The 25897-nt window shown below is 56.0% G+C and overlaps 11 protein-coding genes across 32 annotated transcripts; 5 read left to right on the top strand and 6 right to left on the bottom strand.

Annotated features, from left to right (window-relative positions):
• The first annotated feature begins 1014 nt into the window (after positions 1-1014).
• H310_02475 (hypothetical protein) lies at positions 1015-2777 on the top strand. The gene has a single exon (XM_008866006.1). It carries the CDS (start codon positions 1049-1051, stop codon positions 2651-2653), a length of 1605 nt encoding a protein of 534 aa, XP_008864228.1. The 5' UTR covers positions 1015-1048; the 3' UTR covers positions 2654-2777.
• Positions 2778-3273: 496 nt separating this feature from the next.
• On the bottom strand, positions 3274-4462 carry H310_02474 (hypothetical protein). Its single transcript, XM_008866005.1, has one exon. The coding sequence runs from the start codon at positions 4058-4060 to the stop codon at positions 3353-3355; it is 708 nt and encodes a 235-aa protein (XP_008864227.1). The 5' UTR covers positions 4061-4462; the 3' UTR covers positions 3274-3352.
• A 1996-nt stretch (positions 4463-6458) lies between these two features.
• On the top strand, positions 6459-7663 carry H310_02473 (hypothetical protein). The gene has a single exon (XM_008866004.1). It carries the CDS (start codon positions 6561-6563, stop codon positions 7476-7478), a length of 918 nt encoding a protein of 305 aa, XP_008864226.1. The 5' UTR covers positions 6459-6560; the 3' UTR covers positions 7479-7663.
• A 748-nt stretch (positions 7664-8411) lies between these two features.
• H310_02472 (hypothetical protein) lies at positions 8412-11040 on the top strand. The gene is made up of 4 exons (XM_008866003.1): positions 8412-8785; positions 8835-9023; positions 9083-9918; positions 9984-11040. Exons 1-4 carry the CDS (start codon positions 8425-8427, stop codon positions 10917-10919), a joined length of 2322 nt encoding a protein of 773 aa, XP_008864225.1. The 5' UTR covers positions 8412-8424; the 3' UTR covers positions 10920-11040.
• A 179-nt stretch (positions 11041-11219) lies between these two features.
• H310_02471 (hypothetical protein) lies at positions 11220-11902 on the bottom strand. The gene has a single exon (XM_008866002.1). The coding sequence runs from the start codon at positions 11846-11848 to the stop codon at positions 11273-11275; it is 576 nt and encodes a 191-aa protein (XP_008864224.1). The 5' UTR covers positions 11849-11902; the 3' UTR covers positions 11220-11272.
• A 56-nt stretch (positions 11903-11958) lies between these two features.
• H310_02470 (hypothetical protein) lies at positions 11959-14948 on the bottom strand. Of its 18 annotated transcripts, XM_008865984.1 has the most exons (14): positions 14841-14948; positions 14635-14788; positions 14515-14558; positions 14399-14474; positions 14209-14348; positions 14086-14161; positions 13842-14027; positions 13710-13759; positions 13306-13486; positions 13199-13252; positions 13124-13152; positions 12926-13074; positions 12642-12869; positions 11959-12592 (listed from the first exon to the last, which is right to left on the bottom strand). In XM_008865984.1, exons 1-14 carry the CDS (start codon positions 14928-14930, stop codon positions 12370-12372), a joined length of 1680 nt encoding a protein of 559 aa, XP_008864206.1. In that variant the 5' UTR covers positions 14931-14948; the 3' UTR covers positions 11959-12369. The 18 variants fall into 18 exon arrangements, with proteins under 18 accessions (XP_008864206.1, XP_008864221.1, XP_008864209.1 ...); XM_008865999.1 differs by having other exon boundaries at positions 14515-14788; XM_008865987.1 differs by having other exon boundaries at positions 12642-13074.
• A 103-nt stretch (positions 14949-15051) lies between these two features.
• On the bottom strand, positions 15052-17197 carry H310_02469. 2 transcript variants are annotated; one of them, XM_008865982.1, is made up of 8 exons: positions 16485-17197; positions 16171-16434; positions 16035-16118; positions 15886-15987; positions 15773-15832; positions 15565-15717; positions 15416-15514; positions 15052-15373 (listed from the first exon to the last, which is right to left on the bottom strand). In XM_008865982.1, the coding sequence occupies exons 1-8, from the start codon at positions 16629-16631 to the stop codon at positions 15104-15106; spliced, it is 1179 nt and encodes a 392-aa protein (XP_008864204.1). In that variant the 5' UTR covers positions 16632-17197; the 3' UTR covers positions 15052-15103. The 2 variants fall into 2 exon arrangements, with proteins under 2 accessions (XP_008864204.1, XP_008864205.1); XM_008865983.1 differs by having other exon boundaries at positions 15052-15514.
• A 581-nt stretch (positions 17198-17778) lies between these two features.
• H310_02468 (hypothetical protein) lies at positions 17779-20312 on the top strand. Of its 4 annotated transcripts, XM_008865980.1 has the most exons (7): positions 17779-17828; positions 17884-18252; positions 18295-18385; positions 18450-18806; positions 18846-19056; positions 19104-19417; positions 19465-20312. In XM_008865980.1, the coding sequence occupies exons 1-7, from the start codon at positions 17816-17818 to the stop codon at positions 19700-19702; spliced, it is 1593 nt and encodes a 530-aa protein (XP_008864202.1). In that variant the 5' UTR covers positions 17779-17815; the 3' UTR covers positions 19703-20312. The 4 variants fall into 4 exon arrangements, with proteins under 4 accessions (XP_008864202.1, XP_008864203.1, XP_008864201.1 ...); XM_008865981.1 differs by having other exon boundaries at positions 17779-18252; XM_008865979.1 differs by having other exon boundaries at positions 17816-17828; positions 18450-19056.
• A 218-nt stretch (positions 20313-20530) lies between these two features.
• Positions 20531-21931, top strand: H310_02467 (hypothetical protein). Its single transcript, XM_008865977.1, has 2 exons — positions 20531-20671; positions 20731-21931. Exons 1-2 carry the CDS (start codon positions 20662-20664, stop codon positions 21843-21845), a joined length of 1125 nt encoding a protein of 374 aa, XP_008864199.1. The 5' UTR covers positions 20531-20661; the 3' UTR covers positions 21846-21931.
• A 1811-nt stretch (positions 21932-23742) lies between these two features.
• Positions 23743-24258, bottom strand: H310_02466 (hypothetical protein; the record flags this gene model as incomplete). The annotated part of the gene is made up of 1 exon (XM_008865976.1): positions 23743-24258. The coding sequence occupies one exon, from the start codon at positions 24256-24258 to the stop codon at positions 23743-23745; it is 516 nt and encodes a 171-aa protein (XP_008864198.1).
• Positions 24259-25288: 1030 nt separating this feature from the next.
• Positions 25289-25816, bottom strand: H310_02465 (hypothetical protein; the record flags this gene model as incomplete). Its single annotated transcript, XM_008865975.1, has 1 exon — positions 25289-25816. The coding sequence occupies one exon, from the start codon at positions 25814-25816 to the stop codon at positions 25433-25435; it is 384 nt and encodes a 127-aa protein (XP_008864197.1). The 3' UTR covers positions 25289-25432.
• Positions 25817-25897: the final 81 nt, after the last annotated feature.

Below are 25897 nucleotides of genomic sequence, written 5' to 3'. Positions count from 1 at the left end.
CATCCGACCCCAGGATATTGCGCACAACACCGACACACAGGCCGTGAGCGTAACTTCCCGGCGTCTTGGCGTTTCGCTCCAGTCGGAAAAAGTGGGCATGATGGCTGTCCAAACTCCCTGATTCTTCAAAATCCGCGTTTTCACGAAATGCCTCTATGAAGTACGTGTCCGCGGTGACACGCCACCGGAGCGCCCTCCACACGCACGCAACCGTGGGAAACCCTCGACAGCAGCACGTCGTCGAATTCTGATGTTTTTGTGCATGCACCCATGATATCGAGTGTAAAATCGTTTTCCCGACGATTCTACCGATCCAAATCGGACACTGATTGGCCAAAAGGTACTACAAAATATGCATTTTTTTATCCACTGGAGACTGGAGATTGCGACCACACGACGACCCTGGTTTTGCCGTCCGACGATACCTCAGCGTGATGCAGCGTGGTGACTAGGAGAAGCAAGCGAAAGGTTTTCTGACCTTGGTGAAGCAGGTCATTCTGTGTGAGGTGTGCACATCGCGACAGTGTCCATCTATAAAAATGTTATGTTAAGACATTCATTCGTTTTCAAAAGGAAAGGACACATTCGTTTCTCATGACAGCTCGACCATACGAGGGTTTGCCTCGGCAAGTGCCTTTGTCATTGTATCCATCATCAAGGCAAGCCTGGATATCAATTTTCATCGCTTCTCGGCCGCAGACATAACAGATCTCTCCAAGATCCACCACGCAAGAAGGGACTGAGCTCTCGCGTACTCTGTGTTGCGGCGTTCGCTGCGGGAGGAATGGTCACGGCTACTTTTTTCAGAGAGGCAGTTCGTTGACATTCATGGCATATTTGGCCAATCATGGACTGATGCAGAATTTGATCCAATCAGAGGTCACTATGTATTCTCCTTTGGCCAATCATGGGCTAAGACGCCATGTTGCTTGATTTTTATGGGTGATATCAACTAATCCTGCAACTATATATTTTTCTCGCGTGTCGCAGTGCCCTTTATACCTCCACGGTCGACGTAAGTGACGAGCATTTTGGATTTCCTGCACAGATGCCGACGTATGCACCGAGCGAGGAGATGTCGGTTGTTGAGAGCAGCTCAACCTTTCAACCAGGTCACCATGCCGTCGACCCCATGGGCATGCTGCCGACTCGTCGCAATCTCCTCCAAGAGCGAGAGTCCAGTGCCTGGTGGTGGCGATTTTACTTGGGTGCCCCTGGCACCTTGGTTGGCGCTGGCTTCGGGTTGCTCCTGGCGTACATACTCACGACAGAAGACATCAAGATCGCCCTCAAGACGTGCGATGCATCGTTCGATCGGTTGTGCCAGAGATCCATCAGCCGGCTTGGGATCTTGTACCTGCGAGCGCTGACGTGCGTTGTGTTTCCTCAAGCGTTTGTGAATGTCGTGCTGGTGGCGGCCGAGATCTCGGGATCATCGTCCAGACGTGTGGGCCGGGCAGGGTGGCGCGTTGTCGCGTTTTCATTGTGCACGACGTTGCTTGTCGTCGGCCAAGGATTTGCATTTGGAATGCTCTTTCTCGATCGTTTTCAAGGATCGACGTACACGTTCCGTCAACCGACGGTGCTCCTCAGGTGCCCCACCGCTGCCACCACATTCTTGCAAATGAACGCCACGACGAGAGAGCTGAACTGCGCACCGTTCAACGGGACCATCGAAAGCAAGATTGCATATCTCCTCTCGGACCTGGACCACGTGTTCGAGATCGATCCGAAAGTAAACCGCTTCCGCCAACTCGAAACGTCCTTGCCCGAGGTCATCGAAGTGCTCTTCAAATCTCAAACGCCGTTCACTGACGCCATCAACATCAACTTGGTTCATCTTGTCCTTGGGGCGGCGTCCCTCGGCCTTGCCGTCGGCTCGTTGTCCCGGACGACAGAAAACACCTTGCTCCTGGCCTGCATCCGCGAACTCGCCCAAATCTTGAAGATCATGACGAGTTGGGTCGTTTCTGGGCTCCCCATCGCCTTGATGTCGCTCATTGCTACCCCCATCTCGATGGCAACACACAACGTCTTTGTTGCGTCGGCGTCGAACGATCTCGTGCGGCTCGTGTGGTACCTCGTCTGCTTTGGCATTGTGTCTGCAATCCATGCACTGGTGGTCCTGCCGCTGATCTTAATCGTGTGGACGCGAGGGCAAGTGAACCCTTGGCGGTATCTGCTTCAAGTCAAGGGGGCGTTGTTGTACAACGCGGGGACGTCGTCGACTCGAGCGGGGCACACGGTCCTCGCCAGTAGTATCGACCGTACCATGGGCTTCTCTCCGTCCTTGACGTCCCGATTTGCCTTGGACGTTGGAATCTCATGCAACAAGGGCGGTGGCGGGCTGTACATTTGTCTCTCGACGCTGTGGATATTCTCGAACGCGGGGTTGCTACCGTACTTGACACCGTCGAAGCTGGTACTCATCGTTGTGCTGTCAACGCTCGGGTCGTATGCCGTCGTCCCCGTGCGAAATGGAGGGGTGGCCATCGTCATGTGCGCGTTTGCCATGCTCTCGGGGCTGTCAAATCCCTACGCGATGAACTTTCTCTTGCTCGCCGAGTGTATCCTCGACCCGCTGTGCACTGCCCTGAACGCGTGGAGCAATGCCGTCGCCACCCGAATCGTCGTGTTCCTCAAGCGAGACTAGACATCCTGTCGTGCCGTAACTTATTCTGCTGGTGAGCCACACCCTGCCATTTCTCGAGGCGGACTCTCGGCCGCCGCACCCCTCCAAAATGCGCGACTGACATGCATTTTAAATCTGCCAAAAGAATATTTTGTAATATATTTATATATATGTAATATTTTTTTAGATACCGACCGTAGTATCATTGAACTCAGACTCCTCTTCTACCGTGGTTGCAACCGTAACCAGGGGTATGGCGACGTACAAAGCAGAGCTACGCAATGGGAATGGCGGACGTGGGCAATCTTTCCACCGCCTGCCGACGGTGCAGACTCGTCTCTTTTGCTGCTCCACCGTGCAGATCTCGCGTTGCTGGGAATTCCAGTTGGAACTCGGCATCACTTGCAGTGGACGAAGATCGCAGGGCATTTTGCATATTTCATCCACCTGGACGTCGATAATTCGAAATAAATATCAATGTTTTGTATTGCGCCTTACAGCTTTTGGTATTTAAAAATATCGTCATGTTTAGCCAGGTTACATGACTCTAATACATAAGCGAATGGATGCTTGAACTTTATATATTTGAATCCTGACCCCATCGGAATCGATACACATGGAAGGCACAGCCATTTCGCAATTGGCACTCGAATTCACAACGACATGGCATCTGCCCTCCGCGATCTCGGCGACTTCAGCGACATGTTTACAAGCATCTACCTAGTCATCTTTGGCGTATTCATCCTTCCTTTGACGCTGTACGTCGCGTTCCGCGGCATCTTGGCCCCAAAGCTGTCGGCGCTCGTTGCAGCCGTCTCGATCTGCTTCATCTTTTCGTACTCGATTGAGTACATCAGTGAATTCGCCTACTACTTGGGCTTGGCCGCCATTCCCGCTCTGGCTATTGTGATTTGGATCGTCGAAGGCGCCAGCCCTGTGCTCGTCGCTGCCGCTCTCCCGTTGCATGCAGTGTACACCATCTACTCGATGTTCCTCGTCCAAACCGTGACCGAACCCAGCGGCGCCATCTACTTTGGCGTCCCGAGCGCTACCTCTTGGGTGACATGTCTCTTTGTTGCGATCTTTTTGGCCATCTCGACCGGGTTCTTCATGGTGTACGCAGATGCCGAACCCCAACGTCAACTCTACATTTGGTCGTCGGCGTCGACGGGGATCTTCTTTGCTGTCCATTACGTTGGCGCGGCCTTGTCTGGTCCTGTCCTCGTCTCGTCGTCCGACTATTTCAAAATCTTCGCGCTGCGTCCTTGGATTTCGTGGCCCGTGGCTGTCGTGCTGACGGCGGCGGCCGCCTTCACTCAGTTCAACACCAAGGTCCCATCGCCCCCAGCCAGACCCAACAGTGAATCCCAGCCTTTGGTGTCTCAAGCGTAGCCCGTGTTCATGCATGGCTTTGCTCTTGGCCGCCATTCCTGTGCGGCTGTCGCCGTTGATGAATCGACAATTGAAATCAATATGAATGCTTCAATACGAAAACGCACAGCATCGAGGATCGTTCATGACGAGTACATGTGCTTGTGGATAGATTTCATGCTCGATACCATTCAAGATGATCTCCCAAGTCACGTGGCTCTGGCAGCACCACCACATGAAAAATCCGGCGAAAGCCACGTGATGCAGCCAATTTCCGGACACCTTCGTCGCGACTTCGGGATATCGTCATATGGATGATGTGCATTTTCTTGTGCCGATCTTCGCCAAAGTGACAAGCACAGCGATGGAACGAAGCGATCTCGACGCTGTCGTGCTTCTATCGTTTCGTCACCACGGCGTGTTGACACATGCTCTAAGCAATGCGCCTTGGTGACAGACGTCGCTGCGTCCAGGGAACGGCTAATCACTGTTGCATTTGTCAAAGTACTCAACTCTCTGAGAAGTGACGCTGGCCGCGGTCGGCGGCGCGGCCACCTGGTCGAGATTCAGTATGTGTACATGCATCGAAAGGACGGACGCTCCACGGACGCGATGGCGTTGGCAGCAACCCGCGGCCACGTGGAAGCTTCTGCCAAAGTACTGCCACGAAGGCTGCACGACAGCCGCATAGGAGAATCAATTCCAGAGACGTGGGTTGGTGCTGCTCCATCGCCGTGATATCAAGAGGAGCATTGAGATTCTAGCGCCTTCACCAGGTACATGTTGGCCACGAGCCTTCGATCCGCTACGTGAAATGTTTCAACATTTGTTATCTTCTGGAATCCACGAATCTGTCGGGAAAACAAACATGCAAATCGAGTCCGAGGCAGGTGACCATGCGGACGTCGCTCTTGACGGTGTTTGTCTTGATCTTTAGCTTCGTCGCGATCCCGATCTCCCTCATTGTCGGTGGCCGAGGAGTCGTCCTGCCACGACTGGCGGCGATTCAGTCTGTCGTTGCGGTCGGGTTCATCGCGGCGTCGGTTGGACGAGGCGCGTGGTTTGTGTGTAGAACGAGCTTGATCGTGGTGCTCACCATTCGCAATTGTGTCGTCGACCGATCGGCGCGCTCCAAGCACTACGTGCTTGGAGCGAACGCGTCCCTCTTGATCTCGATCTTCACGAGGACAATGCCCCAACTGGTCAGCACGCCAAGTGGCTCGGTCCCGTCCTCTTCGGGCAACTCGTCAACACGCCTAGTGACATTCCACATGCCGTCGACATTTGGCTGGGTAATTCAACTGCTCGTGGCGATTGCGTTAGCAAATTCGTGGCTAGCGCCGTGGGGTCCAAGGTTCGTCATCGCGCTCTCATTGTCCGCTCCAGCCTCTCGGGTGGGTGGTTCTTCTCGTGCATGGCGAAGTAGTCGACTCGAGCACCCGACTACTTCAAGGGAATTGCCCCATGCTTGTACGTCACTAGGCCAGTTGCGATTGCCTGCACTGGGCTGGCCAGTTGGCTGCAGTTCGACAACGCCAGCTGCGGCCAAGGCTGCAGGTGAAGCCGCGTAGTGACTTGGTCTAGTGTCGTAAGAACTGGTTGGGCTCAACTGCATGGTGACGCTCCTGTTCATCTGCAGCCTCAGCCGCGAAAGTGTGTGGCACCTGGGCAGCTCATACCTTCAACGAGGGAGCTCCTTTTGACGCTTCCCGTGTCACTCTCGCACGACTGCCACATGACCCTGCGAGGGTTTCTCGTGGGTGCGATCGAGGCCAACCGCACCATGCGCTGCCATTCTGATTTACCAAGCTTTCTCAATCGAGTTGGTACCCACCCTCTACCGCATCGTGGCTACACTCTTTGACGATTGCTGGATCCAGCTGAAGCACTTGGCTTGGGCGGAGATGGTCATGTAGCACAGGGCTTCTCCATGTGCACCCAGGATGGTTCTTTCGCAGTTGGACAAAACCAGAGAGTGCTCTCTCGGTTGCAGGGTGCACGTTGGACGAACTCACTTGTCCTGCTGTCGATTCGTGCCGACGGACAGCGCCAGGACAAACCGCTTCATTCGTAGGCATCCCATGGGGTGCGCCTTGCCACGGACCACTTCGTCCTTTTGATCCGGCAGCAGAGTAACTCAACCACGGAACGAGCCAGTGCCGAGTTGTGACGTCTCGATTCTGAGGTGGATCGAAGGTCTTGAGTCTCGTCAGGGCTTTATCGTTCACATGAGATCACTGCTCGCAACTCATGTGTCTCGCTCGTATCGCGCCTTGCGCTTCTCGACCGACCTGGCCGCCTCCAACCTCGTGCGCTTTGACCTTTCTTTGGTGGAGAGGCAAGGGGACGAGAAATCATCGATTTACCGCCATTTCGTTTGCGTGTTTCAGGTTGGTTGTAAGCATTCTTTTGATGGAAACGACGAGCGATCGATACAGCGCCATCTTACTGTCGCTCTGATTCGAGTTGGATCGTTAATCGCGGTGCATCGAGCCAGGTGGCGCAGCCGCATCTGTCGCCACTTGGAATAAATTTCGCCCACTCCTCAAGTCACGCCATGGTTGCACCGGCCGTGTACGCCGCCGCAGGCATCGTCGTCAGCATCACCATGGGCATATACATCGCATGGCGGAAGCCCTACCTCCTGTGGCCGTATGTGTACGTTGCCAGCGCTGCCACGACGATCGCTGTGCTCGTCGACGTGTGCTCCACCCACACGTTGGCGGGTATCTGTTTGGGTATTCTAGCCGCCGTAAGTCTTGCTGTCACTTTCAGTGGCCACGACCGCGCGTTGGTCGTGTGTGTGTCGACCGCTCTCGTGGTTTCGGTGTGCATCGCCCCTGCTCTGCCCGTGACGGAGCTCTTTGTACCGTTGGCGATCGCTGGGACAGCAATTGTGCTGGGCACGACGTTTTCCCCCGTGAAACAGATCGGTCTCCGACGATTTTTTCTCGGGGCTGCAGCGCCCCTCGGCATTGTCGATGCCTTGTTCGCTGTGCTGTCTCAGCACCATCCAACGCTCCTGCTTACGTTTGCGACGAACGACGTGTCCATTGAAGAAGAGGCTGTGTACTTGGCCACTGTCATCGCAGCTATGGCAAGTGGACTTGTCGTGATGAGATATCAATGGTGCATCGCCGTGGTTCCAGTGGCCACCGGGTCGTTCTTGGCGTCGCTGGCCGCCACCGCGTTTGCTCGGGTCGCGATGGACATTGGCATGACTGTGGAAGCATTTGCCATGGCCCGCGCTGTGGGTGGATTGACTTTGTGCGCATTGGGCTGGTACTTCGGCCCCTCCACTTCGCCCCAACCAACGCCGACGCCGTCTTCGCCAAGCATTGTCAAGGCTGCACCAGCTGCTTCGTTCAACACGTGCACAGCACAGGTCGTGCTGGCACCGCCTACAAGCGACAGCGCCGCCGCTGTATTGACTACTCCCAGTGGTGATTTTGTCCGAGATCGTACCATCGTATGACTCCTGCGATGACTGCGAGAGTAACTTATTGTGCGTCCAAGTCCCGAATCCATTGGAATGATCTTGCAGGCGATCCATCACGTTATTCCTCAAGCACAACCGCCCTGCTAACGATATCACGCGTACGGATCGCTGATTGTTCAGCAGGGCCAGGACACAGTGAGGGGACAACCACGATGAAACACGTATGAGAGGGTACTCAATCCTTGAAAGCCCTCACCACGTTGGTTTGCATCGCTGCGCACAGCGACTGAGGGAACAGGCTGGCTGGGCGCTCAAAGTAGTGGTCCAGGTACATGTTGCGCATGCCACTTACTCGACTCTGTGGCATGCGCCAGACCACCGTCGAATGTATCTCGTGTGCCGTGGAGTTGGAGTCTGATATCTCGACATCTATTTCACTAGAGGAACCGGCAATAGTTCCCGCGGGTCTGACTTGATCTCGGAGCATTCCTCTTGCGCCTGCACCAAATCACAGACACCATACGCAGCAAGCAGGGCGTCGTTGCTGAATATAATCGCCGTGGCATAACTTTCGAAGCAGCAAAGATGGAGCTGTAATCTCGTGGCAAGAGCTCCTTTCATGTTTTCAAGCGTCTCGGGTCGATCCACCCCAGATGCTCTCGGACGATCCCCTCGCCGCAACGATGGCGACACTTGCCTACGTACCTGTTACGCCGCTTACGAACTTCGCCTCAAGTGCTTTATATGGGAATGCACATCAGTCCTACGTGCAGCACCGACGCTGCGGAAGAGTTCGTCAAGAGTGCTAGCATCGAGGGGTTGACCCCGGCACGCTGCAATGTGCGGCAGCCGAATTGTCTCCGCTTGAATTTATTTGTTTTTCGCCAAAAAATTGGACTCGAAAAGGCTGTAAATTCACGGATTGGTCAAAATGCTGGGACACCAATCCAGGATCGCGACGGTTCGCATCTTTCTTTTGTCGATGGCAACGGCGGTCGAGCAGGCACGTGTGATCTTTGACTGTGTCGATACGTCCAAAGATGGTGTGATCGATCAGAGCGAGCTTGGAAAGCTTCTTGAGGCTCTCGGCGAGGACCCGACCCCCCAGAATATCGTGAGAGCCCTCTTTCAACTAGACACGGGCGGCGACGGCACGATTTCGTTCGACGAATTTGTGTCGTTTTACAAGCTGAACTACCTCCCTCAGCACCCGACAAAGCTTCTCACATCTCGGCATGGTGCGACCGCGATCGGTCACTCGAAAAGCGCTTCGTACACGTTGCCGCCTCCCACCTTTTGTTTTGGAAAGGCCCTTCAACGAGACAAAGAGAACGCTGGCCAAGGTACGGCGAGGTCTGCTATATCGAGTTCGAACAACATCGTGCGTTATAGTGTTGCGGCAGCTGGGCGACGCCAGCGATGACATTTTGTCTCGAAAACGCGTGAAACCTCCGCAGAAACGAGCCACTTCCACACGAGATACAATCGGAGGGGGCGTGTCGCGCCCCACAACCTCTGCCGCTCGCCCCGACAAAGCGACGGAAGTCCGCCAAGTGGCGACGACACTGCCAAGCGAAGCAGGTTCATTTCGTTCAACATGATTTCCCAGCAACTTGTGTGACGATGAATTGGGTTTGCAGGGGTCGCATTTGTCCTACGCCAGCTCAAAGCCCAATTGCAATCCTGTGGTCTGCAAGCATTTCAGAAGCTGAGCCAGCAACTTCAAGGAGGGGCTAGCGCGCTTACGTTTTCCGCATTCAAGGCGCTCGTCGTCGAAACGCTACACTTGTCAGCCACGGAGAAGGACCTTCGAGCGGTCTTTGGCGTTTTCGATGCAAACGGAGATGGGACCATCCAAGCGTCCGAGTGGGTCGCGGCACTCGAAACTCCATTGGAAGGCAACCGATTGGAGCTTGTGGCACACGCTTTTGCAACCCTCGACCCAAGCCATACCGGCTACGTCAACCTGAGTACGTTGCGGCGGCAGTTTGACGGGTCTTCGCTGACAGAAGTCGTATCTGGCGTCCGGACGATCGACGAAGTTCGTAATGAATTCTTGGCCGCCATGGCCAACCTCAGCCCCACCACTTCCATCTCGTGGACCCACTTTGCCAAGCATTACACCCACGTGAGCTCTTCGATCGCCGACGACGCTGCTTTCACCAAAGCCGTGTGTTCGACGTGGAATATTGCACCGCCCACGCCAGCCACTAATCGTCCATCCAGACCAGGGTCCAGCTTGGCAGTCGATCGGCCTGGAACAGCTCTTCCAGGGAAATTTCGACCAAACTTTTCTCGAGTCCAAGCGCCTTGGCTTAGCCATGACTCGGCTAGCTCGTTGTTGTACGAGAGTACTGACAAGGCCACCGCCACCAGCACCATTGGCAACGCAGGAACGGCGTCACATGGCCACATGAAAGAACTGGATGCTGGCATGCGAGGCATCTTTACGCGCATTCGCACCCAACTTAATGCGGTAGGTGTGTTGTGCGAACGAACAACTGCCCCCAGATCACTCGATGACCATGGCAAACTGATTAGAATGGCGTGATGGGATGGATGGCACTGTGCGGGTCGTTAACGGGTTGTGGGGATCACGTCGCTGCAGGCGCGCCAGCAACTTCTTACACAAAGCTATCGTTGCAAGCGTTCAAGGATGTCATGAAGCACTCGGTCGGCGTTGTCCTGTCAGATAAAGACTGGCGCGTCATCTTTGAGTGGTTTGCAGTGGACAACGCGCTAGATTTGCGCCACGTAGCCAAACAGTTGCATTCGCCACTGTCTGCCACGCGCCTGGGGATGGTGCGTCGGGCGTATCGCAGTCTGGACGTTGACAAGTGCGGGCAAGTGCCGCAGATGGACCTCCTGGACCGTTTTGATCCAGCGCAACATCCGTCGGTCGTGAGTGGCAAGGCCACCGCCGTCGAGGCTACGGACCTCCTCAAGACGGTGCTTCCTGGGCCATTTGTGACCGCAGCCCAGTTCGAAGCGTACTATGGCTGCGTGAGCCAAGGAATCGCAGATGACGCCGTTTTTGAACAGCACGTTACACCGCTGTGGGCAAGCCGATTTGACGATGTTCGCAGCGAGGGACGTCGGTCAAGTTGTGTGTCGTCCATCGCCAAGGTCGGCGCGGATGATCAAGCAGTCGGCTGCATCAAGAAAACGCCATTGGAGCTGTACCACGACAGCCAACAACAGCTCGCTGCGAAATCTGCGGCCGGCAAGAAGCCGCGCCCGTTGACGGCCGCACGCGAGAAACCCAAGAAGTTGGCTCAAGCCAACAAGTCGAATGTTGAGGTTGATGGAAGCTCACCAGAGCAGAAACACCAGCCCACGAGCACGAAGAACCGACGGGTCAACTCGACATCGAGCCGACCGAGCGTGATCGCCGCCGTTTCCACCGCAGCCTCTGTCAAGAAGTCAAAACCCACAGCGGCCAACGCCAAGAGGAAGCTACAGAGGGTGCAGTCGTAGTCTAGCAGGTCGAGAACTCTAGGTGCATCTGCCGTCGCGTTGAATACGATGCCTTTTGCGGTGCCATGCACTCGAGCTGCAGCCGTGAAACCTCAGGCGGCGCCTCGAGCACACTGCCGCCATCCAGGCGAGGTGCCCCTTTTTCCAGTCGTAAGGTGGTTTTGCGTCGGCTCAACAGGGCTGTCCATCGGTACATCTCTCCAAACCATCCCTCCACAGCTGACAGAGCAACGATTTGTTCAGAGACATAGTGGCGCCGCGAGTCGAGACGCCGCCGCCTTCCACTCGCTTTACGAATAATTGCCCCCACACGCATTAGTCTTTACATTTAAATGTTGTCGCGGAAAATCATCTTATCTCTCAGACTTGAACCGCTTGGCGGAGACGTCGTCGTGCGGCGGCAGTTGCCGCCGATGCGACTTGGACTGCAACAAAGTCGTGACGACATCCGTGAGGTTTGTGATTTGGGCGGTAACTTGCTCGAGCTGCGACTGGAGTGTCGTCACCTGAGCTTTGAGCACCTCAACTTCTTCCTTTTCCTGGCCGCCGTGGCTCCCGCCTTGGCCGTCCGGTCCTTCCGAGTACGTTTTTCGGCGGATGTGGACCATGAGTTCCGGGGCGTGGCGGAGAAACTTGTCGTGGTAAAACTCCCACCAGTTCTTGGTCGTCTCGTCCTCCGAAATCAAGATGTCGTCCTTCTTGTACTTGCGGAACCCGTAAAAGTTGAGCTGGCGCACGAACGACGCAAAGTTGTTGTGCTTGAAGTACTTGGGCAGCATCGACTTGGCAAACTCGTCGGGGTCTTTGATCACGACCGTCGTGCCGTTGTTGGCCCATCCGGCCACCTCTTCCGGGGCATTCTCGAATAGCGTGTACGTTTTCTGAAGAAAGATCGGCGCGCCTTGCGCCTTGCCCTTCCCTGGCACCATGCCTTGCTCTATCCGACGTCGCTGGAACTCCACGTCGACCGAAATACACTCGATGGACCGACATTCTGCTTCAAGAACCTGTGGAAATTGATATTGTCCCACGAAAAGTTGCGTGCCGTCGGCGTGGCATCGCGCCTTCCCGTGGCATTCAGCGCATCATGTGTCTGCCGAAGTAGTGGGAGCGCGTTTGGCGAATCCACCGCGCTCGCATGCCTCGAAAACGTCAAAGGAACGGAGCTGGCGAGTTGCGTGGTCCACAGGCGGATGGCACATCGTGCGCGAGAGCTGAATGATACCAAGACACGGAGTCCAAGGACAGCGCCAAGTGCACGAGAGTCTCGAGCACCTTCTCGACAACACAAGTGAACGCTAGCGACTTGAACTGCCCAGCTCAGCATTTGCCGCACAGACTCGCAAACGTCGGTGCGACTGCTCGCGTCCACATTGTTAGCGTTTCCTGTGTCGTTGTGTCCATCCCACGCAACTTCAGGGAAATCCCGGTGTCGTTATCGTGCGTTCGTTTAAATAGGATTCTTGCAGCCGACACCACGACCTCGATCGTCGCGATCGCTGTCCCTGGTCCCTTCCGTTGCAAGCATCGTCCGATTTTGCATGGACGAGAGCGTTTTGCAAGGATATACTCGGAGACGCTGGCGCCAGCATTCAGCCAACTGATCTTTCGCCGACGGCAACAAGGCATCGTTTTCTTGAAGGAGGTGGTCGAGATGGAGAGGCGGCGAACGTCTAAGCAACAGATTCGCCATGGACATGTCCTTTTTGGAACGCAGCCTACCTGGACACGGGATGGGAGAGTTGCTCGAACGCCACGACCGCACTCGCTGCCCGCGTCATCTTTTGGAGCACAGCCTGGGTTTGTCCGACTTGCTTCTCAATGCGGAGTTGCAGCGGCGCCCAGTCGTATTTGCGGTCGTGATGGCACCGAGCGACTTCGTTGGCCACGTGGCCTCGCCGACCGCACCGCGCGCATCGCAAGTTGCCCATCCGCATCAAGTGCCACGTCCTAGAGCGCACCGCATCCGTACGAGATCAGCGTCAGTATATCGCAGCCCAACACACATGGCCACGTGGGCGTCGGGGTACCGCGACCCGAACTCGAGTCGTTCCCGCCGGTAGTCGTCGCGATCGGCCGCCAGCGCGACCAGTTTCAAATACATATCTTGGACAAAATCCTTGTCGGACACTGTCATGCACTCGAACATGTGCCGCTACATGGCGGACGCCGTCAGCGCGTTCGTCGTACGCCACCGCGTGTACCGAGATGCACAAGGCATGCACGTCAGTCACTACATGTGCAGTTGACTCAAACGAATGCGGGTGCGCGGGCGGCACCTGCTTTGATGTCGAACGCCCCGACTTGGTTCGCCTTGAGGAAAGCATGCTCATCTACCGCGAACAGGACGTCTGCGACTGTAATAGACGACGTGCTTGCTACGCACTGGCGATTTCGCCCGGGCCGAGCAACATGAGCTCAATGTTGATCTTGACCTCGGCCGCGTTGTGCTTGGACGCCAATGGCCGGGACGACTCGAGCAAGTTGAAGTTCTGCCGCTCCATCGCTTCCCCCGACACGAGTACGAACATGGTCGTGGCAATCGTTCCTGCTCGATACAGGTAATCCTGTACAAAGGGCTTCGTCAACAAATTGGTCGAGATGACACACACACACACGCAATCCACTGATCTCGAGAGATGCACCATGCTAGCTGCGACGCCAGCTCCTCGTCGACGGCCGGCTCTGCGCCGTCCCGGAAACGGAAGTTGCATTCAGGGTCCAAAACATTCGCCCGCTTCCGGACCAACGCCTTCGCTCACCACTCGACAGCATCGACATGACACGTACATTGGCTCGAAACGTTGTCGATCGCATCTGCGCCACGAGCTTCATCCGGTCTATGCGTCAACGAAGGTCGCTACGTGCTCTCGATCGTGTCGGGCTGCGAAAAACATCCGCGGCCACCTCGCGAGCGTGTACCTGCCGTGGGCCACTTTTGAAACAGATACATGTAGTCGAGGACTTCAGCTTGGACGTAATGCGACGTCTCCATCGACACGGTGCGAATGAGCCGAACGTAGTCGACACGGCCGAGGTACACGAGGCAGCATTCGGTCGTGCGTTTGGACACGATGACGGTGGCATTTCGCCGCGCGGATGGGTTCACTGCACACACAACACCACGACGTGACATGCTGCCGGCATTCGATGGAGAGCATCGTACACAGCACGACGTCACCGACCACGGCGCCGGGGCCGAGGGTCGCCTTGTACTCGCCATAGTCCGTTGTGACCTTGACCTACTCTCGGGTTGAATGCCACGATACGGGCCTCGAGGTCGTCGCACCACGTTGTACTGGAGATCAGTCGTGGTTTCATCGCAGGTCAAGATGTGGCTATCGTCTTTGCAGTACACGTCGACGAGGCCATCGATCAGGATGTAGCATCGGTCGCCCGTGTCGCCCTGCCGGATCAACATCGCGCGGGCTAGACAACATGCTCGCCATCACGCAGAGCGTCGGCAAACTCTCTCGTACACGGCAGCTTGATCAGCCGCATTTGTCGGCAGATTTCACGGCCGATGTAGTCATGGCTCGATCCAAAGATCATGGTCTAGACATGTCGTGAACTGGGTGCAGAATCGGCGCCGTACGTTTTTGCAGTTGTCCTTCATCCACTTGTACACGAGATGGAGAGGTGCACCGCCATGGTGGTCAAGGACACATGGGAATGTATTCGTCAGGCGCGCACACCACGCGGAGAAAAAGGATATCAGTGTCACTGCGGGTGCTCGGGTCGGCTGCGAGCGCCACCTTGATCAATTCGAGGGCCTGCCCCGAGTCGACGGCTGCTACGTCGGGCAGTTCGAGAGAGGACTTCCACCGCCCATGGGCGTCGACGAAGTGGCTGTTTCGTCGCTTGGCAGACTTGACGGGCTACGAGTGAACGAGTGGACGGTACACCACAGGGGGTCCGTACCGAATCCATGCCTTTGATGCTTTTTCGAGGAAGGAGCGGCAAGATTGGCGTGAACGAGTCGGTCCCCTTTGGCGGCGGCTTTGCGGCCATGATGCAGTGAATTTGGCGATGGGCTATATTTAGTCAGTGGAGATGGCACCGACGAGTTCCGTCGACTAGCTCACGAAATGCTTGGGGCACATTGCAAGCATACGAGTAGGAACAGAGTTGGTAGGCAATGGCAAAGCATTCGCAGATACGATTATGTACACGAGGGGGCAGGGCTAGCAATTCAGTCGAAACCATGACCCTGGACGTTGCTGATTGTTGCTAGGGGACTGAATGACGGGCATGACGACATTCTTGGACTTGCTTGACTTGCGCCTGGGTCCGTCGGGGGCGTCCCCTTCGACGCGGGGGCTCATCGGGCCGCCCGGTTTGAGCGGCGACTTGGCTTGTTCGAGTTGCTGGACAAGGAGAACGTTCTCTGCTTTCAAGTTGACGTAGCGTTCGAATGACGTGCTGCTTTCGGTTTCTTTCATGTACTGGCGCATCTACAGCAGGGTCCGTGAATGCCATGGGAAGTCGTTTGAGACCTTCTCCAATTGCTGGATGGCCACCGAAAGCTGGCTTCGGAGGGCCAAATTTTCCTCGCCTTTGGCGGCGACGCTCTCTCGGGCAACGTTGCCATCGTCCTGCAAAGACGCTTGTGAGCGATGGATTCATCGCGAGGATGCCGTCGTGCCTTTTCATGCTGCAACTGCTTGGCAAGCTTTTCTCGTTGCCGAGCCATGTTGTCGAGCTGCCGCTTGAGCTTGTCTCTCGCCGCTTCCACGTCCTTACAGACGGCGCAACCCGTGGGCGACTCTGATGTGACTTCTGGGACATTCACGATATCCTACCACAATGCGTCAGCGCCATTTTTTGTGGGCTTGCAAGGAGTGCACAGCTACCTGATGCTTTGCTTGCGTGTCCACTGCGATGGCTTGTTCCTTCTCGAACCGGAGTTGACTCTACAGGACGATCCTCTTCAGCTCGTTCCTTTTCACCAAACTCAGGGCTGCACCAGCTGAAGCTCAGACTGAGCCAGGGATTGCGTCAGTTCGTCTTGGTGAGCTTGCATATTTTTGACGAGCCGTTGCAATCGATCCACTGACTGTTTTTCGGCCTACAGCCAGCAACATCGGCACATATTCCGCTCGCGTGCTGAGATACCTGGATGTGCTGGATCAGCTCTTGGTTTTCAATCTCTAGTCGTTTTAGCTCGAGAGCTGCAGTTCGATGCCGTGCTTCCAGCTCCTGTTCACAGTCAATGACAGCTCCCAACCAGGAACGATTGCACGATGGCCACCTCGATCCGTTCGTGGAGATGGGCTTCGGCGATCTGCCTGGCTATGACGTGTGCGAGTCCATCCTCGACAAGCAGCTGATTCGTTTCATCGACAGCTTGACGTTTGATGTTGGCTGCATCGAGTTTGCGCTGGAGCCGACCCATGTCCTCCCGCACCGCCTCGGCTTCTTGAAATGAAGACACGACGATCCGCTCGAGCTCTTGGTTGCGCTGCAGCACAAACGACAGGTGCGAGTCTGTCGACTGCTTGGATTTGTCGCGCGTCTACAATCCGTCGTGAGGTGATCGCGACCCAGCGCTTGCCGACGACCAACTTCGATGTCACGGAGCTTCCGCGTGAGCCGCTCCACCTCATCCTCCAACGCATGCATGGCTTCCAAGTTGCGTAAATTCATCAATCGAGTACGAATGGCGCCATCTGCAGCACACCCGCCGCCGTCATCCTCGTCGACATCGCCCATCGTGACGAAAAGAGTGACGTCGGGTGAAACCGACGCGACCGTTTCACATCACGCATGAACAGTTACACTTGCCCACCATGACGGGCCATGCGAACTTGATTCTGAGCGACCTACGACGGCGGGAAGCTCGCCAAGTCGGTCGCATAACCGGACGGATCACTTCACCCCAAGGAGTAATGCCCGTTGTGCTGTCGCTCAGCAGCAGAAGGGACAACGCATATTCAGTTGCGCGATTGCTTGGGTCCGTTCGTCTTGGGATTGGTTGTGTCGCGCGAATTCGTGTTAGGATTTGCGACGGTGGGGTTGCCGTGGACCTGATATCGAAGAGGACTGGGCAGTGAGCTGGTGATTCATAACAGCCATGTGCATTGTGATGATGCATGCCACGATGTAGTGTCTGCGTCGCCGATTGGAACGCTTGGTGCACAACACAGAGATCTGGATTCGGGGCACCGTTGAGCTGAACGACTGCTGTGTTGTCGAGGACCTGTGGTGTGCATGGAGCGATCACGTGGTCAAGTCGGCGGCATAGTCTTTCGTGGGGGAGTCGCCATTTTCACCGAGTTCCAATGCATGGTCTCTGAAGATTGTCTGGAAATTATCCGTAAGTTTATTGATTTACAGAGTTTTCGTCGACGTCCTGACCCACAAAATTGCCTCTATAAATCGATATTCAACCGTGCCACAAGAAGGACATGCCAACCACGTGTCGGGGCCACACTCGAGGAATCGACCCAGGCGGACGTTGGATGCAAAGCCTCAAAGCTTTGCAGTGCGACGACATCCTTCATACACCATTCGTCTGGGGCCATGAGATGAGTGGAACCCAACAACCTGTTACACGACTCAGGTTGTAGTAGCTGACATCCCATTTGGAATTCTCGATACAAAATTGCAATACATTGTAGTCGTACGATACGAGGGGAATAATTCCGTCGCCGGCGCATCGGTCGCAAAGACGAGGTTCAATGCCGTGCCCCAGCGCGTGTACGGCGGTCCACCCAACCGACTGAGCGCATCTCCCGTCGATGGCCACCGCTCTTGGCGTCGTGGTGAGAGCTGGAGAATTTCCTAGTAGTATTAGTATCTTGTACTAAAAATCAATGTACTAACGATAGTAGTAGTACACTGACATACCAAAAAACCGCCACAGCGCCACAATCCAAGTTGCCGTGGAGTGGCACATGGCGCGACGCGGTGAGGCGGCCGGATCTCGAGCGCCGATTGAGACACCCCTATTCTGATGGTGTAGATCCCGACGCATACGCGCGCACGTCGAGCATTGGCGAGGATACGATCCTCCCTGTGCCGGAGGAAGTTCCGGCCTCTCGGCCGCGCGGCCGCAATCGCGTGGTTCTCATTGGCGTCATCGCTGCGGTGCTCATCGCAGGTGGCGTCACGGCAGCATTCGTGATCGGCAAAGGCTCTTCATCATCGTCGAACAACTCATCCAGCAGCGACAGTTCAAATACTGCCACACCATCGCAAACTAGTTCCGGTGGTGGCAGTTCGGGCAATGGCACCACCATCAGCTCGACCCCAACCTCAGTCAAGAGCAACCCCGAAACAGATCCTGTCGTCATGACCATGTTGGCCATCGGGGATTGGGGCAGCACAACGGGTTGAGACCGACACCTCGGCGCGGTTGCCTCACTCTCATTAGGTCGCGGTAGCGACGGCACCAACCCCGGTTCGTGTTGCGTGCTGTACAAGTCGGACCCAAACAAAGGGAAGCTGGACACAAGCTTACCTCGGTACGAGTTTGATCGAGTTTAGCCACGAAGGAGATTGTCGACATGCTCAAGGTTCGTGACGTAGTTCCAAGGTGGATTTTCGAGCGCAGGAAGCCGTCGGGATCCTCATGGGCATCTCGGCCGCGGCTTTAAAACCGAGTCGCATCTTGAGCCATGGCGACAATATTTACTGGAACGGCGTGGGCATGGACGATCGAGATTACCGCATGGCGGAAACGTTTGAGAAGATGTATGGAGCACCGTCGTTGGAGAACGTGCCGTGGCTCAACGTGGCTGGGAACCACGACATTGGCGGGTCGGCGTTCATTTGCGGCGACTCGGATACGACGTTCCGCAAGTGCACGAGCACGGCGGAAATGCTCAAGTATCTCGACGCCAAGTTCGACCTCCAAGCCGGCTACGTTTCGCCAAGAGGCGACCGGTACGGCGCATCACGGGACGTTTTGACTTTGTCGAGTAGATGGATCATGAAAGGGCACTATTACGTGCATCGCGTCACGAAGAACGGCGTGACAGTTGACATTTTCAATCTCGACACGAACGAAGCGACGACGCACGGCGCCCAGCAAGTGTGCTGCCAGTGCTTTGGCTACGGTGGAAGCGATGACGAGTGCGACAACATCAGTCCAGGCAGCCCGTTGTGCGCCGGTGGCAACGTCGACATGTACAAGGTAAGAAAACCATCGCTGCTGTCCGCAAGAGATGACCATGGCGCCAGGCGTGCATGGATCGAATCCAGTCGTGGGCCGACGTGTCGTACGAAGGAGCAAAGAAGGACCTGGCGGCGTCGACGGCCGACTTCAAGATCATCAACACCCACTACTCGCCGCACTATCACATGGACCCCACGCGGATGAAAAAGTGGTTCGACCTGACCAAACAATTCAACGTGCACGCGTGGTTTAACGGGCACACCCACGGATTCAACCACGACATCACCGCTTGGAATACGCACTTTTTTCAAAACGGCGCCGGGGGTGGCATCGTCAGCGAGAGCTCGGGCTCGGTCCAGAACGTTGCCGGGATCAAGTCGTACGTGGAGTGGCCGTGCGATCGCAACCACACGTTGCTGTGTCTAGGCAATGGGTGGCGAGCGGCCACCCGTACGGGTTTATGGAGCTCAGCTTCACCAAGGAGTGGCTCAAAGTCGAGTTTGTCAGTTTTGACAACGCGTGGCAGTTCAATGGATTTGCTTCCCGCGACATCGTCCCGGGTGGTGTCGCGAGAGGCCATTGCTGGTTTGTCCACAAATCGTCCGATTCCCCTGGGCTCGCATGCGAGTCGACCAAGGATGGCCTGGTCGGCCTTCCGACTTAGGATAGCGTCGCTGTGTTATGTATATTTGACTTGTTGTGCCTCGCTGGCCGCTCAGAATTGTCCCTCCGGCGCCGTCGATTCGACTTCTTGACGATGTCAGGCAGGATTCGCACTGTCTTGCAGCAGCACGGACTCGATGAACTCGCTCTGTCGGCTCCTCTTGAGGCGACGTTGTTTGGACCGTGCACGGTGTGCGAGCTCTCGTCCGGCATTTTGGTTGCCAACTAGACAAACAGCACTGTTGTTCTCGACGCACCCACGACAAGGACCTTCACGTGGTTGCCGCGGACCGCTGCGATCGTGAGATTTCATCGATTCCAGACTCGTTCAAACATCGTGACCGAAACAACCACCGCGCTGAACATGCCGAACAAGCACGTCATGTCCGGGCAAGCCAGTTACCTGTCCATGTAAAAGCAGTCCCATGACCCGTTCTTTAGCATCGGCACCAGCGAAACCACCTGTACAATCACCATCTCAACAACGTCGCTGTCACCGCCGACTATGACGCCAGCGAGGCACTCAAAGCGACGACTATCTCTGGCCCCTTGCGTTTCCTCCATACTCGAACGAGAGAGCGCCGCCGCTTGGGAAGGAGGCGCGATCTTTCTTGGTGTGTCTCCCATTAGTGAAAACCTTTAAACATAATATCTTGTGAAATATCATAAGAGCAGATTAGTGCGAAGTTGACAATACAATGAGGTGGTGAGTTTCAACTACGTAGCAGGTAGTTGAACAGACAGTACTTGTGGAAACTGTCACTTTAAAAAACCTCCTTCTTTCAATATATTTTATACAATACGAAACTGTGTACTAATGGGAGATGTAGCAAACCATGGTGAACCAGATGCATCGCCATCGTAGCCGCCACCTCGACGGCGTCGAGAGGTTTCACAAGTTTCTTCACTTCTACATTCGCACCAGGCTTTCTCGGCGGACGCTAGGCATCGCCATCCACCATGGGCTCAGGTAGCGTGATTCGGACAGCAAGTGCATCCATGCGCAGGCACTTGATGTGCAACTTTTAGGCGCGACGCCTGACGTTTGCATGCTCGAGGAGACAGACGAAGCGGTGTCTCGGCGAAAACTCACCCGGCTAGTCTTTTCGTTGGGTGTGCTTGCCTTTGTTGGAGGAGGCATCGCCGCTGCTGTCGTGCTGGCCCAGCCTTCTGTCGAGTCGTCGACATTGACCGACGCAAACGTGAACGGCATCCACAACTCGACCGACGTCTCGAGTCTCAGCAACGCCTCCGACCTTGTGCTTGTACAAGATAATGACACTCCCACCATCGCACCAAGCAACGCAACAAACCCGGCGCCGTCGACTTCAACGGTCGTGCCTTGGACGACTCTGACACCGACGGAGCCGGCTACGACTGTTGGGACGGCACCCCCAACTACAAACCCTCCAACGCAAGTGACAACAACGGCTACACCGACCACGTCCGCCGCTACCGTCGCACCGATCCAGACTGGTCTTGGTCGAATATTAACCAAAGACATCTTCCTCGCAGCGTTCCCGAAAGCGAACCCGCTCTACAAGTACGAATCTCTCGTCACGATGGCAGCGACCAAGTACCCCGAGTTTGCCAACACGGGCGACGAGGTCGCCGACCGCCGAGAAGTCGCCGCCTTCCTCGGCCATGTCTCCCTCGAGTCGGGCGACCTCCGCTTCGTCGAGGAGCTCAACAAGTCGTCCATGTGCCAAGCGTCTGCCGAATTCCCGTGCGCGGCAGGCAAGCAGTACTACGGCCGTGGTCCAATGCAGCTCTCTTGGAACTACAACTACAAGACGTTTGGCACAGCCGCTGGTGTCGACCTGGTAGCAAACCCCGACCTCGTTGCGTCCGATCGCGACCTCCTCTGGTGGAGTGCGCTGTGGTACTCGAACGAAGACAAGTGGAACGGAAACATTCACAAGGCGATCCGCAGGCCGGGCGGGTTTGCCTACGTGACGTACATGATCAATGGCGGGCTCGAGTGCGGTGTGAATCCGCCCAACCGCGACTCGGAGAAGAGCCGCATCGCGAGCTACGTCAAGTTTTGCAACGTGTTTGGGGTTGACCCTGGCGACAATTTGTCTTGCCAGACGGGAGCATTTCCCCCTACGTCCCTCTGGACGGACGATGCCAAGCACCCGTAAGGATCATCCAGCCCTTCACTGCGCCTTGGATCCGATCCGGGGCACCTGTGATGGTGGCCATAACTAATGGAGTTCGATTGAATCCATGACGTGCCATGAATGAGGGAGGTGTCGAAGTGTAGTTGCCGAGAGAATGGAGACGCGTTCGTGGCGACGGCAACAAAGCATTCCCCTCGGATACGATGGTGGGCTAGCGCCATGGCATTGCAAACAAGAGTCCGGTCGCGGCCACGTCGCTCTCGACAGACGAACTCGCACAATGCTGCGAATGAAGTGACCGGCCACAAACGCCTTGCATCGATGCTGTCGGTTGGCTGGCTAGCGTCGCAAACCCCGCGGCGGAATTCAATTTCCAACTCATGGGAACACGATTTTTATGCGGGATCGTGAATGGTTGGCGGCATGGTAGCTCCCTGCAGACGCCGTCACAGCAGTGCGACACATTTTTCAACAACGTCGTGCCTGAGTTTACCACTCCTCGGGACAGATCGGCGCGATGCGACTGCGCCGTGCACCAAGTCCATGCGTTAGGCCGCACGAAGCGGCATACCGGCCATGCCCGTGCGAACTCGAAGTAGCGACGAACCAGCATGCCGCCCCCCCCGGATTCAATGTGCACATCGGGCAATCGTGACGTGGTTGATATTACAAGGTGAGATCGTGAATCCTACATTGGTCGGGAGGGGTCGGTCGATGACACGCGCGCCGCGTTGGTTTCACAGTCTCTGCTATGCCTCCAGCGCCGATTGCCACCCCCCCCCTCAACGCAATGTTAAGCGAAACGTGTTGGGCTTTTGGCATGGGTCGGGTTGCCGTCATCGTTGTCACCCAGGCGAAAAGCACCCCCCCCTGCGGAACGCAGCAGCGGGCCGGCTCCAAACCAGCTCAACTTGATCAATTGAATACACAACCTTCGCGCCAACCTGTCGCCCCACCAGCCGCGCATGGCGCCCCGACGACCGACCCCGACACTGACCCGGTCCCCCTGACCAGCGGACTACCCACGGTTAAATGCCATTCCTTAATGCAGCACGTCGCTTAGGCAAGGCAGACGACGGAGTGAATCGAGGGAACGTGCCGTGACAAAGCGTCGGATCAGGACGATCGAGCCTCGGGCGGCCTCCAAGCCAGCATTCGATACCTTTGGCGCCAACGTTCGGGATCGTTGAGCCCCAGGTCTTGTCGCAGTCTACCACACAATATGCAAGCGATGCGTTGGCATGGCAAAGGATCCTGTACTGGAATGACGTCGGCGCGCATGGACGATGCCTTCGACAAGGTTTCCAGCGACGTCGCGAGGCTCAACATCTCGTGGTTCGACGTGGCGAAGATCCACAACGTCAGCGAGTCTGCGTACGTCTATTGCGCCGGTGCTTTCGGAGATGCTGAACGCGCGCGGGAGACTATACTCAGCTTGCAGCGCGACTACATGTCTGCAATTCGTGAAAACGGTCCTGCACAACGGCATGATGGCTTTCCTGCATTCAATCTCGACCTGAACGATGTTGAAGCAGCCCTCGGTGCGACACAAGTGTGTGCTGTCAGTGCTTTGGCTATCGCGGCAACTGTCGATTCGATCGCGTTGAGAACGATCCGTTGTTGAACTCTAGCGAGTCCAGCCGAGGACGATGCCGTGCACTTGGTGTCATCCGTTGTCGACAGGATGGCGAGTTCGACCCGCGCCTGTGATGGACATGCGCCGTTCACGTCGATATACAACATTGTCATGCTTCGCGAGCCATGCTCGCCACCTGCGCAATCGCTCTCGCGGTGGCGCCGAGGTCTCTCGCAGGACGAGTGTGATGGCGCCAAGTGATCGTGACGAGGTGAATAGACATGGTTATGAGTTATATACCACTGAACAAACGCGAGGAGCGACGCAACCGGCCGCTTAGTTTTAGCCTTGTGGCTCGTCGACCGGCCCAGCGGCGTGATGGCCGCCTTTGTTGCCAAAGCGGGCGCGAACCTTGTCGACGATGCCGCGAACGTGACCCGTCGCCTTTCGAACATGGCCCTTCACTTTGTCCACAGCGTTGCGGACTCTGTCGGCGATTCGACTGCCGACACCCTTGGCGCGCTGGATGAAGTTTTGGACGTGCGTGTTCAATTTTGGCGCGTGCTTGTGGATCGCGCCCTTGACGCGGGCCACGACATTGTTGGCGACTTGTCGACCTTGATCCACCGCATGACGGACATGTCCGCGGATTTTGCCAATCGCACCCTTGATCTTGCCGCGGGTTTCGGGACTGATCAACAGGTTGCGGTCCATGGCGTCGTGGGGGACGTGGGCCACCTCGTGGTAGTGGCTGGCTACGCCACGGAGAGCCGCTTGGTCGTCGTTGGCGGCCGCGCCGAACACGATGGCGCACAAGAGCGTGAAGAGCACAACGATGAGCGTGATGCGGCTGCGCATGTTGGAACGAATGCTGGAATGACGGCAGCTCGCAAGACATGGATCGGCGCCTGGATGGCGGTACGATTTGACAACAGCGGGTTCTGGTACGTGACAAAACACGTGCCGACGTCCCAGCCAATTCGCTCATATTGGAACAGCTCCGCTGACATAACACGCGTTGTCGACCAAGGCGTTGTCATGTCGCGTTCCACTGTCTCGGGCGATGCAAGTCGTCGCGGATTGCGCGTACAGGCTCTTACACGATCCGTCAGACAAGCCACTGCGAACGTGCGAAGGCGCGGCGCTCACCCGTACAATTTTGAAGTTTGTATGCCACAAGAGCACCCATGGTCTCGAGCGAGAACGGATGTTTGGAGGATGGCACCCAGCCGAACCTGGATTCCCTTGGCCATGACGACGCATGGCACCGGGAGCCCCCTATAGCGATGCATGCAGTCACCGCCCGTTGATTTGGCGAGGTGCTTCAGGAAAAATGTGCGGTCAAGAACGATGATTTCGCCCTTGTTTTAAAAAGAAATATATCCATACATATTTTTTAAATTCGCTGCTTGTACTACCAGCGGCACCATGGCGGAGGAAGGGCCTGGTTGAATGCGTGCTTTACGTGATCCACACGAGTGCGACTCCCTAGTCCGATGGTTCGTTCGGTCATGTTTCATTGCCCCATTCTGTCTCGGGCGGCGCGACAGATATCCCCAAGAGCCAACGCATGTGAACTGAACCCTTGAATTCTTCAAGTGACAGCCAATCAGAGAGCCCCATGGATGGTATATTTGGCCACTCATCGACTAAGAAGCTATTTTGCATAGCTCCGACATGCCTCGAGGACACGAAGTTCGGTCGGAAGGTACCTTCGGCAACCGACGACCACCTCCCTCGCTGTGCCTTGCCCAGCTTTGATTCTCTGTCATGGCTGTACACAATCCATCACTCTATCAGACCTAGATTCCCTGGCATAGGAACCATGCCCACATTCTTGTCCTCTCTCTGTTGTGTTTCGTGCAAGGGGACGGTAAGAAGACTCTGGTGGGTAAAGCACGCGCATCCTTTCGCTGCCGTGTTTTCACGTGGTACTACTGGGAATCGATGCGACTCGCCTTAGATGAAAGGATGGGGTATATACAAGGTTCGTGGTCCATACACACGCAGCGCCGCAGTGCCTTGAGCGCGATCAGTGCTCCTTCACGTTGCCATGGCACCCAAAGTACTTGAAGAGGAGCTCTGGCCACCCGTCGATTCGAATCGGGTCTTCTCCCGACTGAATCTTGGACAGAATCGCAAACGATGCCGACCCCTTGCCTCGAAACATCTTCTTTTGGTCGTCCGTGAAGTCGGTGACGTCCCCAGGGAGGCAGTTTTGCTGCAGCATGATGGCCATTTTTCGGAGTTCGTGGAACCCTTGAGCTCGAGTGAGCCCTTGCTTGGCCGCCTGCGCCAGCACGGCGTCCTGGAACGACAGCACGTTCAAGTTCTCCTTTAGCACGACGGGCTGAACGACGTGGTCGATCGCGCCCGCCTTCACGTTGGAAGCGGATTCTGTGCTGGCCATCGCCATGGGGACAGAGCCGTCGCACTTGGTGTACAGGTCTCCGAGGAGCCCCTTGAGTTCAAACGAGTAACCCAGCCCGCGGACATC

Source organism: Aphanomyces invadans (genome assembly GCF_000520115.1).
Source record: "Aphanomyces invadans strain NJM9701 unplaced genomic scaffold supercont1.3, whole genome shotgun sequence".
NCBI classification, from domain to species: domain Eukaryota; phylum Oomycota; class Saprolegniomycetes; order Saprolegniales; family Verrucalvaceae; genus Aphanomyces; species Aphanomyces invadans.
Note: the sequence above shows the minus strand (reverse complement) of the source record. Positions and strands in the feature narration are given on the sequence as shown.

Bases quoted from the DNA above. Each gene is read 5' to 3' on its own strand.
- H310_02475 (XM_008866006.1), top strand. From the start codon at position 1,049: ATGCCGACGTATGCACCGAGCGAGGAGATGTCGGTTGTTGAGAGCAGC.
- H310_02474 (XM_008866005.1), bottom strand. From the start codon at position 4,060: ATGGCGGCCAAGAGCAAAGCCATGCATGAACACGGGCTACGCTTGAGA.
- H310_02473 (XM_008866004.1), top strand. From the start codon at position 6,561: ATGGTTGCACCGGCCGTGTACGCCGCCGCAGGCATCGTCGTCAGCATC.
- H310_02472 (XM_008866003.1), top strand. From the start codon at position 8,425: ATGGCAACGGCGGTCGAGCAGGCACGTGTGATCTTTGACTGTGTCGAT. The intron at 8,786-8,834 runs GTACGGCGAGGT...CGTGCGTTATAG, and splicing joins CAAAGAGAACGCTGGCCAAG to TGTTGCGGCAGCTGGGCGAC. The intron at 9,919-9,983 runs GTAGGTGTGTTG...CAAACTGATTAG, and splicing joins TTCGCACCCAACTTAATGCG to AATGGCGTGATGGGATGGAT.
- H310_02471 (XM_008866002.1), bottom strand. From the start codon at position 11,848: ATGGTGCCAGGGAAGGGCAAGGCGCAAGGCGCGCCGATCTTTCTTCAG.
- H310_02470 (XM_008865984.1), bottom strand. From the start codon at position 14,930: ATGGCCGCAAAGCCGCCGCCAAAGGGGACCGACTCGTTCACGCCAATC. The intron at 14,349-14,398 runs GTACGAGAGAGT...CATGTTGTCTAG, and splicing joins GCGGCTGATCAAGCTGCCGT to CCCGCGCGATGTTGATCCGG. The intron at 14,028-14,085 runs GTACGATGCTCT...TTGTGTGTGCAG, and splicing joins GGTCGGTGACGTCGTGCTGT to TGAACCCATCCGCGCGGCGA.
- H310_02469 (XM_008865982.1), bottom strand. From the start codon at position 16,631: ATGGGCGATGTCGACGAGGATGACGGCGGCGGGTGTGCTGCAGATGGC. The intron at 15,988-16,034 runs GTATCTCAGCAC...TGCTGGCTGTAG, and splicing joins AGCTGATCCAGCACATCCAG to GCCGAAAAACAGTCAGTGGA. The intron at 15,374-15,415 runs GTCTCAAACGAC...ACCCTGCTGTAG, and splicing joins CCATCCAGCAATTGGAGAAG to ATGCGCCAGTACATGAAAGA.
- H310_02468 (XM_008865978.1), top strand. The intron at 18,253-18,294 runs GTTGAGACCGAC...CACTCTCATTAG, and splicing joins GGATTGGGGCAGCACAACGG to GTCGCGGTAGCGACGGCACC. The intron at 18,386-18,449 runs GTACGAGTTTGA...TTCGTGACGTAG, and splicing joins CTGGACACAAGCTTACCTCG to TTCCAAGGTGGATTTTCGAG.